At 43.1% G+C, this 12,955-nt stretch overlaps 1 protein-coding gene across 1 annotated transcript in view; it reads right to left on the bottom strand.

Annotated features, from left to right (window-relative positions):
• PLEKHG1 (pleckstrin homology and RhoGEF domain containing G1) overlaps positions 1-12,955 on the bottom strand; it is a 222,890-nt gene that overhangs the window by 12,605 nt on the left and 197,330 nt on the right. The window contains exons 12-15 of the mRNA XM_029223863.1: positions 7,847-7,880; positions 6,068-6,163; positions 4,413-4,451; positions 2,313-2,335 (exon numbers count right to left, since the gene is read on the bottom strand). Coding sequence (XP_029079696.1) covers positions 2,313-2,335; positions 4,413-4,451; positions 6,068-6,163; positions 7,847-7,880 — 192 coding nt within the window. The remainder of the gene's footprint in view (positions 1-2,312; positions 2,336-4,412; positions 4,452-6,067; positions 6,164-7,846; positions 7,881-12,955) is intronic.

Here is a 12,955-nt window from a genome sequence, read left to right as displayed (position 1 = left end):
GTAACTACACTTTTTTTGTTTGTTTGTTCAGCCACGCTGCGTGGCTTGCGGGATCTTATTTCCCCAACCAGGGATCAAACCCGTGTCCCCGGCAGTGGAAGTGCAGAGTCCTAACCACTGGACTGCCAGGGAATTCCCAAAAGGTAACTACACTTGAAGTGAAGTTAGCAGTAATTTGGAAGGTGAAATTTTATATCAAATAAATCATCAGGAGAACTGAGGAAGCTGTTAGATTTAGAAATAATCAGTATATGGATTGGACACAGCACAGAAGTATGTAGTGTCGATCCCTCGTGATGAACAGTTTTCCACATTCTCAGCATTACGGTTACTTAATAATAACATAATAAGAGCTAATTTATGGGGCCCTTGTTTTGTGCCAAATACCGTACCAAGCACATTAAAAAACATCGCATTTAATCTTTATAACAATTCCATAAATTAGGAAACTAAGTCTTGGTAAGGTTTAACAACTTGCTTACAGTCATACAGCTTATAAATGGCATAAATGGATTTGAACCCATGTCTTAATCCTCAGTTTATATATGAGCTAAATCTCTCTCCCTCTCTCCTTCCCTCTATCTCTCGCTCTACACACACATGCACACACACACAAACACGGCTTTAGAAGGTATATTCTAGGAGAAACGTTAATCTCTTTATCTCTTTAATCTCTCCCTGCATTTAGTATACATTCATTTTTGTTAGGAGATGGAATTTTACCACTAAGAAAAAAGTACATTGGTGTTTTCTTTCTTTCTTGTCTTCAGATTGTATAAGGTTTAGTTAGTCCCCATATGGAGACTTGACTCGATCACTATCGTAGAAAGTTTCCGAGAAGCTCTTGAGATTGTATCTCTAGGACTAATAGAGCGATTCCCCTAGCTGGTACTAAGCCAGGCTTGCTCCGTGATCATAGCTTGGCTGCCTTACAAGGGCACCGTCCCAGTGTTTGTTTATGAAAACAAAGTACATTAAAAAAATCAAAATCTCATGCTATATTTCAGGACAATGAACCAATTCATGTTAATAAATTTCAAAAGCTTTCAAACAGAAATATGTACTACCTGAAAAAAATCCACATGCCGTAATTTTAAGCAAATAGCTTAGAGATAAGACCATGTTGATTTTTAGACATTTAGGCGTCTAAACTGAAAGATACATTATTTATTAACAGGGTCACTTTGGCCCTGTGCCAAGGAGTGGAGCACGTAGAATCGCGGGGGAGATTTTCACAGCCACGTTGCTACAGATACAGAGCATGAAGCAAGAAGCTGCGCTCAGTCCCCTAAGCACTGTTAAGTAAGCCAGTTGATCAGTAGGCATACTGGATGTGGTTTACCCAGGTCAGGATACAATATGCATTGTTCGTAGGTAATAAATTTGAATATACATCTTCTAATACAACATACCATTTTTATTCTGCCTCTCCTAACCTTTTATTGGAGGGAGAAAAATCAAAGCTTGATATAGTGAAGTTCCATTATACCACATATGATCACACCTCTTATACCAGCAGCAGGACCATATTCTTAGACAGGGATCTTTGTGATTGAAGTCTGATGCTTTGAAAAGGGAGCAAATACTCAGGATGCAAGAGCCTCAGTCTTATATGCACAGAGGCACAGGGCAATGTGGGGTGCACCACACTAGCCCTGTGTGGGTGTTACATCTTTTTTTTTAAATTAATTTATTTTATTATTATTATTTTATTTTTGGCTGTGTTGGGGTCTTCGTCGCTGCACACAGGCTTTCTCTAGTTTCAGTGAGCGGGGGCTACTCTTCGTTGCGGTGCCTGGGCTTCTCATTGCGATGGCTTCTCTTAAGAGTTGCGGAGCACGGGCTCTAGGCGCGCAGGCTTCAGTAGTTGCAGCACGCAGGCTCAGCAGTTGTGGTTCACGGGCTCTAGAGTGCAGGCTCAGTAGTTGTGGCACATGGGCTTAGTTGCTCCATGGCATGCGGGATCTTCCCGGACCAGGGCTCGAACCCGTGTTCCCTGCATTGGCAGGTGGATTCTTAACCACTGCGCCACCAGGGAAGCCCGGGTGTTACATCTTAAGGTAATAGCTTCTGAATAGAGAGGTGGGGCAGAAGGATGAAGAAATCATTGCCTTGGTTCTGAGAGATGAAGCTGGGGTGGTGAGGTGGAGGGAGAGTTGATAAGGACGAGCCCTAACTTAAATCTATTTCAACATGTAAAATAACTGTTTACACTTGGAAGATTAGCTGGAGATGAGACATATAAGGAAAGGGTAGGTATAAAGGGCACCTAAAGTAAACATTTCAAAATAAGAAATGTCAATAGTACTTACCTTTTGGATGTCTTGTGCTGTTTCTGAAAAATAAAAGTTTTTTTATTTTTTAAGTTTGAGGATTAAAAATATCTCTCTCATACATAGGTAAGCACTCATATTTTATAGGGCTTTTAAACTTATTGTTAATAATTGAAGCCCAAGCATCTCTGGGCTCTTGAGACCTAACTTTTAGAAAATGCCTCTCAGTTATCCAAGTATAGATCTTGTACTACATGTAAAACAACCATACATGTATCTGAGTGATAAGTATCTTCCTTAAATCCCTGAGAGCAATGGACCAATTCATATTAATACGTTTCAAAAGCTTCCCCCCACCCAAATATATATTACCTGAAAAAATAATCCACATGCCCTAAGCCATGAAACTCACTTAAACATAAGATTATGCTTCTGTTAATTTTTAAATATTCTATTGGCTTTAATTGAAGATATAGCATTTATCAACAGGGTCACCTTGGCACTGTGCTAAGGAGGGTGCAAGAGGAATTGTGGGGAGAGATTTACTAGCCACATCCTCGTAGATACCCTTATGATACTCTGATCATGTGTGTCTCATCTTTCAACACTGTTTAATTACAGAAGCATTTAAAGTAAAAAGTGATCAAACCCTCTCCACAAATTCCACCCTGCAGAGGTAGCCACACTTAAAAGTTTGATGTTCATCTTCCCAGGTCCCATGCCCACTGCCCCGATCCCACAACAATGCACAGTTTTTTTGCTCTTAAAGGTGCAATATGCAAAATTGAATTTCCTGCTAAATATATGTAGACACTCTTATCAGTAGACAGATATGTACTTGCTTCTTTTTGATAGCTGCAGAATATTCCATGTAGTATTCCAGAATTTACTACAACTTTTAAAACTATTTCCCACTAGATGGGCATTTTATGTGGTGTCTTGTTATATAAACTCTGCAAAGAACACAGATACTTACAGATCTGTGCTCACTTGGGTGAGCACTTCTATACAGGAAGTGTACATTGTGAAATTTCTATGGGTGAAAAATTTGAAATTGTGGGTTCAAGAGCAAATACACATTTTAAATTTAAATGGGCATTAACAAATTTTGCTCCAAAAAGGTTGCAGAAATTTATACACCAACAGTTTCAGAGTGCCTGTTTTTCTTTTCTTTTGGCCAAGCCCACAGCTTTCTCCTCTCCATTTATCTCATTGAAATGTATGATTTTTCTGATCACTAATACAGGTGACCATTTGTAAATTTTATTGGCAGTTTGTGTTTCTTCTGTGAAACTGCCCGATTATATTCTCTGCCTTTCAAAAAAGAGTCCACATCTACTGAGCCCACATGCCACAACCACTGAAGCCCGCACGCCTAGAGTCCAGGCTCTGCAACGAGAAGCCACTGCAATGAGAAGCACACGCACCGCAACAAAGAGTAGCCCCCACTCGCTGCAACCAGAGAAAAACCCGCGCGCAGCAACGAAAACCCAACGCAGCCAGAAACAATAAATAAATAAAATATAATATAATAAAATAAATAAATTTATTAAAAAAGAGTCCTTTCTTTTTTAAAATAGATTTAATTAAATAATTAATTAATTTTTTGGCTGTGTTGGGTCTTTGTTGTTGTGCACGGGCTTTCTCTAGTTGCAGAGAGCAGGGGCTACTCTTCGTTGCGGTGCGCGGGCTTCTCATTGCGATGGCTTCTCTTGTTGTGGAGCACAGGCTCTAGGCATGCGGGCTTCAGTAGCTGTGGCTTGCGGGCTCTATAGCGCAGGCTCAGTAGTTGTGGTGCACAGGCTTAGTTGCTCCGTGGCATGTGGGATCTTCCCGGACCAGGGCTCGAACCCATGTCCCCTGCGCTGGCAGGCAGATTCTTAACCACTGTGCCACCAGGAAGCCCCTGTCCTTTCTTTTTGATATATGGGATTTCTTAACATCAACCTTCACAGATATTCATCTTTTTATGCCCATTATCTATGCTGCAAACATTTTATGTCATTCAGCTTTACATTTTATAATGGGGTTAATCAAATCTGCCAATCTGTAATTCACCTTGTGTTTACTTTTTTTGTGTATGGTTTGACTTAGTGGATATCAACAAGAATGAAAAAAGAAAGTTATTTTAGGACTTACCGCTGGTCTTCAAAACTTTATGCGATCTTGAGGAAGGTTCTGAGCGAAAAGATAAGGCCAGCATCATTTGCAAAACCAAATCAAGTTTTTTTCTTTATAAGTGAATTATTAGCTTATGGGCAAATGAATTGAGCTCTAGAAATTTTCTATCAAATTCACCTAAATCCTGATTGCTTAGAGATACTTAGCAGCAAGACATTCACTCCATCAAAACCGTAGGATAAATAGTAAGCTGTGCAATCTGGAGTCACCTAACAGAAAACCAACCCTACCAACTAGTAGAGCAATGTTCTGAGCTTTAACTACCACCTATAAGCGGATAATGTTCAATTTTATATTCTTCTGCCAGAGCCCTGGTCTCAGATGCCAACTGTCCATCTGACGTGTCCCCAACATGCCCATAGACCCAGCAAACTCAACATGTCCCAGTCGCAGCTCACCAGTCTCCTCCATCTGCTCTTCCATTTGGATTCTTATCTTAGTTGTCACTCACGTTACCCTCCCTAGTTAGCGACCAGGACATCATTTTAAGTTTCTCCTGTTTTCATCCATCATGGTCCTGTGGGATCCCAGGAACGCTCCACCCCAATCACCACTGTCTTATTCCAAACCTTTACCATCTCTCGCCCAAGCTAGAGGAACAGCCTCCTACCAATTTTCCCTGCTTACTTCATTTTCCACATCGAGCCAGAACTCTCATTTTAAAAGGCAAACATTTCATTGCTTAAAATCCTTCCATAGCTTGCAGGATAAAGTTCAAACCCTCTGCGTGGCCTACTCGGCCTTCCACGATCAGGGCCCAATCTGTACTTCCAGCCACATCTCTTTCCGATTGACCTTGCCCACCTCCACCTCCGGCCCACCTTGCAGCCAGGCCAAACAACTGGCAACAGCTGTCTGATCTAAGGTACGCTGGCTCAAGTCTCAGGGCCTTTGCATGTGCTATTCCCACCCCATCAGGCTCCTCGGCTCCCAGATCCCATCTGGGGTACTGGTCCTCTGCTCTGTATGGCCTTCTCTCTCCTTCCTAGAGGGTTCACCTCTCTCCTTTGTCTCCCCGCTCTTTCTTCCATTCAACCTCTACTACAGCTCCATTGTATGAACTGGTATTTATTCAACCTTTTTTGGACTCTCCCACTAGACTACAAACCCCTTGCAAGCAGGAATCCTGTGTATTATTCGTACATTCCCAGTTCCTAGTGCAGTGCAGGAAATTAGGTAGATACTCAATAAATGCCGATTTAAATGGAAAAAAAAAAATCTGAGGGCTAAGGGAATACCACACGAAGTCTGGTTTAGCAAATGTGTGTTAAAATTTTAGGTCTGAATACTCTTTGGGATGCGTCATTTACAGGATACAATTTTTCACCAGCGATAGTAAAGAGAATTTAAGTACCTGCAGGCCAATGGTAATAACATGCTATACAAAGTGAACTTAGTTGATTGACATGTTTTTTTATATTCACTGGAAAATAGAGAGTTAAGTAGAAAGAGTTTTAGAACCAAAGCTTGAGAGCCCCACCTGGAGGCATTCTCAAAGGTATTCAAACTGGCGGTGTGCTCAAAAACCGGAAAGAATATACCTTTTTGTCAGACTGAAAGGGACTTTCACGACTAACGCCCCATAATTATCTTGATTACCGCATCCTATTTACCAGATTTTCTTCTTAGCCGATATGAAGCAGAACCATCTTTAGAGCCACAAAAGGCTTTTGTCTCTCCCTCAGGACTGTAACAGAAGCCTGGGTAATCTGTAACGTAAGAACCACATGCACCTATAAGAATGAAGCGTTCCGTAACGTCTCAGAAAATGGGTAGGACTTGTTTTGATACCTATGGATTTATTCTTTTTCCTCAGGCATGGTAGAATCCCTCCTTCCACAACTGGTGTTGAATATGCATCTCAAGACTCTCTGTTTACTGACTGCTGGAGTGTGTTAGCAAGCTAGCCAAAGTTCTGAGGACTGTTAAAGACCACATACACTTCTCCAGTGTCAGAGGCCATTTGGTCCAATGGACTGGCCTGCTCTGTTCACAGCCAGCTGAGACCAAAGTCAGGGTAGGGCAAGTAAGGTTATTTTCCTAGGCTGAGCTGCTCTGGCCCAGGCCTGGCCTGGCAGAGAGGCACATGGCACCGATTAGAGGCTTCACATCATTCTGTGTGCTCACAGAATCTTAATGGTGTCCAAGAGCTAGCTCAGAGCCTGGGAATAAATAAACAATGTTGAATGTAGCTGCTCACACTGAACAGCTGACCTCTCTGGATCCCCATCTTCCTCCATCTTTTCTCCTAATTCTCACCTGCCCATCCATGACCTTGCCTTCTCTTCAGAGCGCCCAGATATATTATATACATTCTCTATATATATTTATAGGAGAAATAAGGGGTATATTGTGCAGCGGAGGAAATATAGCTAATATTTCATAATAACTACAACTAGAGTATAATCTTTAAAAACTGTTGTACACGTATAACTTATATAATACTGTAAATCAACTATACCTCAGTAAAAAGAATCTTCGAGAGATTTCCACTGAATAAAATAAGCGGATTCAGAGAACGCAGGGCAAGGAGCCCCAGCCCAGCTCTCTGGTGGGGATCACCTTGCATCATTTCTCGGCATCTCATGGACACGCAGTGGGGAATCTCAGTGACAGTGGCGGTGCTCATTTTTCTACTTCAGTAATGTTTCTTTATTTTCCCCCCCCCTGGAGAATTAACAACCAGCAGGCTGGGGGGTGGGCTGGGGTAGGGTGGGGTAGGTGAATCAGTGTTTGCTCTTGGGGAAAGATTCCTCAAAAGTAAGTTATTTAGAAAGTTTTAAGTAAAAGTTTCTGTCAGACCTGGCTGTAAGTCTTTAAAGCTATCGCTTCTTTCTAAATTCTATTTAATCTGGGAGATGACAAGGATGTGATAAGTGCTTCGAACAGGTCTTATTTTATAAGACCTCACTTATATTTATTCTCTGACTGCTATGAGAAGTCCAGAGACACAATAACATATGTGGGGCAGTTGTAATTTTAAAATGTGACCTGCATCTGGAAAACCAATACCTATCTAGTTAGCGTGATTATTGCAGATAATCAACATAGATTTTCCGCTAATGGAGTGAGGTGGGAAATGCATTGTGGGACCGTCACTTTGGGTGGTGGCAGAGGCGGGGCAAGGGTGACCCTGGAAGCATATCTTACATTGTGTGTTGACGCAGAGACCGGCGGCAAGCCATCGGGGAGCTCACAGATGAGCCGAGAAATTATTGTAGAAACAAGCCAATGGGTTAGGAAGAGGGTATAGTGTCCGCTGGCTCTGTTTGTTAAAACAGTGAATAGAGAGCTGCTGCTTTCTCACAATTGACATTTGCCATAAACGTGTAGAAACTTGAGAGATACAAGGAGACAATGAGCTTTCAAACTGTGTAGAAAACAAAACTTACGAATGGCATCCATTTCAAGTATTGCTTGCTTGGCCTGAAAGAAAGAAGGTGTAGCTATAATTGCAATGACCTTTTTTTGTTTCTTCTTTAAACTACCAATCCTAATACAGGTCTTATCCCACCTGAGTGAGTGGTTTTGGAAAAGCTTAAAAAAAAACAAAACAACACTCATTTCTTTTAGGCATTAACACATAGTTCAAGGGATTCCAACAGATGAGCATCCGTCCACGTGTGGGTGGCAGATGCTGCACCACTGGTGCCCCAGAGCTCAGCTTACAGCCCTCACCTGGAGAGGAAGAAGGAAGGGAAGGAGGGGGAGGGGAGCGGAAGGACACACAGGCAGGGAGGTGTAGGAGGAGGAAGGGAAAATAAGAGGGAGAGAGAGAAACTTTCACTGAAGGTTCAAACACCTGGCTGAGCAGCGCATCAAAATCTAGATTCCTGCTACCCAACCCTAGTCTACTGAATCCAGCCCTGATCTATGGAACCAAAGGCTCAAGGGACAGGGCCTAGGATCTACACCAGCAGCCCTCCCCGTATCTTTGGGGCATTATAAGTCTTCTGAGCTGAATGCAAACTAGTTGCTGGACAGTTCCCCTGCCCTTCCGAATACTACGCGATTATCATCAGCTGTGACTCTCCCAGCACCCCTGTACCTACCGTCACTTGTGTGTGTGCCCCAGAATCTCCCAGGGGGGGAGAAAGAGCTGCGGTGTGGGAGAAGGACCCCGGAGGACACGGTTTGCGATCTCGGCTTTAGCCCTTAACTAGGCAGGTGCTCTCATATTCCTGCATGTGTTTCTTCGACCTTAAGATGGTAAGATAGGAGCGACCTTTCAAAGTTGCTACCAGGACCAAATGACAGGCACTCAACCCAAGTTAGTTACCATTTACTCCCGCAGGGGACTGGCCCTGATGACCTTGACTCTTGCTTTCTCTGCATACAAACTTCTCCCCGACTCAACCCCCGAGCTTCTGAACTTTATTGCTTTGAGGCTTCTTTTTGTGTAATTATTGCCGTATGTTATCAATGTATAGGGAACAGTGAAAAGAAGAGTTAAAGGCCTTAACATGAATCATCTTGCTGAGGATTCAAAGAAGAAAAAAACTAGGTAGGTTTTCTCGCCTCTTTCATGTCATTTTCATTTTTCAAGGTAGTGTAATGGAACCTACAAACATTATGCTAAAAATAACTTTAAAAATAATTTTACTAATACTTTGTCACAGTATGTGATGATATCACAGTAAAAATGTCTGGGCTAAGGGGCAACCAAACCAAACCAAACCAAACAAAAAACAAACCACAAAACAATGCAGTCACCTGGGTCTTGAGAAAACAAATGCTTAGATTTTTATGACACTGATATTTCTATCATACATTCAGAGTTTGAGGTTACTAGTTGAAGTTAATTTCAGACACAAACGTTAGCTCAGTTTCCGTGAAGTGCATTGGCAGAACCATGCGAATATATAAAATGCAAGCAGTCTCTACCTGAACCTTATTCCCAGCTAATCTGGATGAAATTTAGTTTATATACCACGTATATAGATGGGGCATATGGCTAATTTCCAGCAAGTTTCTTGGTATCCATAAACTTGACTTCGAGAACTCAGTATTTTTTTTTTCTGGTCTTGACACTTAATTCAAAAAAAGTCTATTCCCACATTTTTTCCACTAGGGGTCAGCCAGAGACTATCACTGAATTAAAGGAATGGAAGGAGGTTACGAGGAACCTAACCTCTGCAGCTGTGTTAACAGTAGAACTGTGGTGCATCTTTTTTTTTTTTTTTTTGGTACGCGGGCCTCTCACTGTTGTGGCCTCTCCCGTTGCGGAGCACAGGCTCCGGACGTGCAGGCTCAGCGGCCGTGGCTCACGGGCCCAGCCGCTCCGCGGCATGTGGGATCTTCCCAGACAGGGGCACGAACCCGTGTCCCCTGCATCGGCAGAAGGACTCTCAACCACTGTGCCACCAGGGAAGCCCGGTGGTACATTTTTTGATGTTTGTTCCCATTATGTAATTCTTTTATTTGATAGGAGTAAATATAGTTTGAAAGCTTCAAGAAAATAACTTAAGAAACAGTCTTGAGAAGAGAGAAAACTTCAACTTAGTAATAATCCTGCTTAAATAAAATAGAAAATTATCGTTAGCTCATGGTGGATAAAGTATATTAAATAAGTGTGCTTTCATTTTCCCTAGGAATAATGTGGTTAAGATCAACTTTGGATCCAGGAAGAACTGGGTTTGAATCTGGACTCAGTCATATACTAGTTGCATAAACTTGGGCAGTTTACTTTCCGTCTCTGAGCCTCTGTTTTTATTTCTCTAGAATGGGGAGAATAAGACCTTTCTCGTAAGGTGTTTTGCTAAGGGTGAAATAAGAATATAAAGTACTCAGCACAGTGTATGTGTGCGCAAGAAGCTGTAGCTAAAAAAAAATAGAATGTTTACATCTATTTACACCTAAAAGGGTCAGGAACTTGGACCAAAAAAGCACAATTCTACTGTGACTCTATTAACCATTATAAAACATAAAGGGAAAACTGCTTGGAATACACACCCCTAATGTGGGAGAAAGAGGAAGGTCTGTAAGCTAATTTCACTTTGTAATGGCCAATAACTGATTTTCAGAAGCCCTTTGGCAGTTTTGATTTTCCCAGGGACAGGTAAACAACAGGCGGGGCATATCAAAGACACACTACCATTGCTCAGAAGGGCATTGCCAGTGACAAGGCCAGCAAACAAGTGACTAACCATGAAGCAAATGCAGTTGCCTCTCTGCATGAGCTACCTGACACCTCGCAACACCCTGATGAGATGAGACTCATGCTTAAGTCAAAGCACACACCTATGCACATTCATTTCCTGGGCACCGAATCACTGCTGATAGCCCCTGAGAACAAGCTTCAAATACTTTTCAAAAACTATGCAAAGAGCAACCAGACTTTCCTTTCTCAGAAATCTCAGATCTCCTTATTTTCCACCCAGTTCTACTCTCATGAGCATCATCGCATTTACTGCTCCACTTCATTCCTCCTCGCCTGGGCACGGACAATTTCCCCGCACGCGTGGATATCCATTCTCCACCCTCACCTTAGTTCCTCGCCACTTTACTTCAGATCACCCTTCCCTCCACTCCAGAACAGTAACACACAATCATAGCCACCCCCAGAGCCTCATCATCACCCAGAAGTGCCCTCCCTTTCCTCAGGACTCCAGAAGTCCTCTCTTCAATTACAGATCTCGGTATTTTCCATCTCTCCACCTTAACTCTTGCTGAACCAGTTCTCTGACTTATCCTTCAACCTGTGCCTATCTTCCCGGTTGGTTTCACCCTCCACTCAGCCTGGAAATCATGCTCAGTCACTGCAGGTGGGATGCTGGGTGGCACTGTCTTCCCATGCCCACTTAACCTTCACCCTCACCGCTCTGCCAGTCCTCAGCCTTGGGGAACCCACATGCACCCCATGGCTCCTCAACACTAATGTTGTTGGATCAACACACACATTCATGGTGGCCAGCTTCAGTGGGCCTAGGATCCTTTCACAGATTACTGTAGTCATCCCTACTGACTCGCTAGCCTGTGTTCTTTCTTTCTTTCTTTTTAGTTTTTTTTTTTTTTAAGTTATTTATTTTTGGCTGCATTGGGTCTTCGTTGCTGCACACGGGCTTTCTCTAGATGCGGCGAGCAGGTGCTATTCTTCGTTGTGGTGTGCAGGCTTCTCATTGCAGTGGCTTCTCTTTATGTGGAGTATGGGCTCTAGGCACATGGGCTTCAGTTGTTGTGGCTTGTGGGCTCAGTAGTTGTGGCTCGCAGGCTCTAGAGCGCAGGCTCAGTAGTTGTGGCGCACGGGCTTAGTTGCTCTGTGGCATGTGGGATCTTCCTGGACCAGGGATCGAACCCGTGTCCCCTGCAATGGCAGGTGGATTCTTTGCCACTGCGCCACCAGGGAAGTCCCTAGCCTGTGTTCTTTAGCACGTGTTCTGAACCCCTCCACTTTCCCTCAGACATCCAGCCCCATCTTTGCTTCACTCATCCAGTAGATGCCGTTACCACCAACTTCAGTGAAGGCAAACCCTTTAAGTTCCCTCAAGTCCACCTCAAAGTTTATCCTTTCTCATTTTTCTTCTCCCCCAGCTCAGGGAAGATATTTCTGACCCTTTCCAAGACTAACTCCTACACCTACTGGTAAAATGAATATAAATAGTGTAATTAGCGTAGAAGAGGCAAATAGATTGATTACCTTTGTATGGAGCCGCACCAAGTTTCTGGTTCCTAAGACCAATGGGATTACTTCTATCCTTTAAGTGTTTTCAAAAGCCATATTGCAAACATATGGAGGCGTGCATTAGCCATTCTTGCATACTTTTTCAGTAAATAAGAAGTTTTGAGCTTCCAGCATCAAGTTCACGATCTAATGTTTTTATTAGACTGTATTTACAGTACATGCTCCCATCCCCGAAATTTGGGGGTTAAGGATGATCCTATTCTGCTATCTCCCTGGGGTCACATTCCAAGGGGTGTTCCACCTCTTATCTTTACTGTCTCCTGTTCTCTTTCCCTGTCCCCTTAGCCTACATGTCCACCCTATTCTTCATGAGGGCAAAGCGTCTTGCTTTGATCTTACCTCCCCTCAAACTACCACCGTTTGTCTCTTCTGAACTTTGTTTAAAAAAGGCTACACCCAGTCTGTTCCTTACTTCTCCCTTGCTTGTCCACCCACTGCCCTCTCGCCCTTATCTCTCAGTTGCCAAAACTAATATGTACTTTTCTGTTCGAATCTGTCTTCATCTCTGCAGGCTTTGAGATGGTTACTCCACTCGTTCTCGGTGACATTCCTTCCTTTGTTACCACACTTTTCTCCTTCGGTTTTCTTACTGCCTCATTCGGCTGCTCTGCCTTTGGTTCTTCTGCAAATCCCCCAACCCTTGCTGGTCACTTAGATGTTGGGATTCCCAGGGGTCTGTCTTTCCTTTACACGTTTGTGTGGGTCCTCCTATCAAATCTTGGGGCTTTGGTGACTGTGTGGAGAGACCTGCGTCTCTCCCTGCAGCTGAGCCGCCCCTGCACACGTGTCCCTGCTGCTCCCTCTGAGGCCCATCCAATTG

Source organism: Monodon monoceros, unplaced genomic scaffold (genome assembly GCF_005190385.1).
Source record: "Monodon monoceros isolate NGI ecotype Baffin Bay Population unplaced genomic scaffold, NGI_Narwhal_1 Super_Scaffold_15, whole genome shotgun sequence".
NCBI classification, from domain to species: domain Eukaryota; kingdom Metazoa; phylum Chordata; class Mammalia; order Artiodactyla; family Monodontidae; genus Monodon; species Monodon monoceros.
Note: the sequence above shows the minus strand (reverse complement) of the source record. Positions and strands in the feature narration are given on the sequence as shown.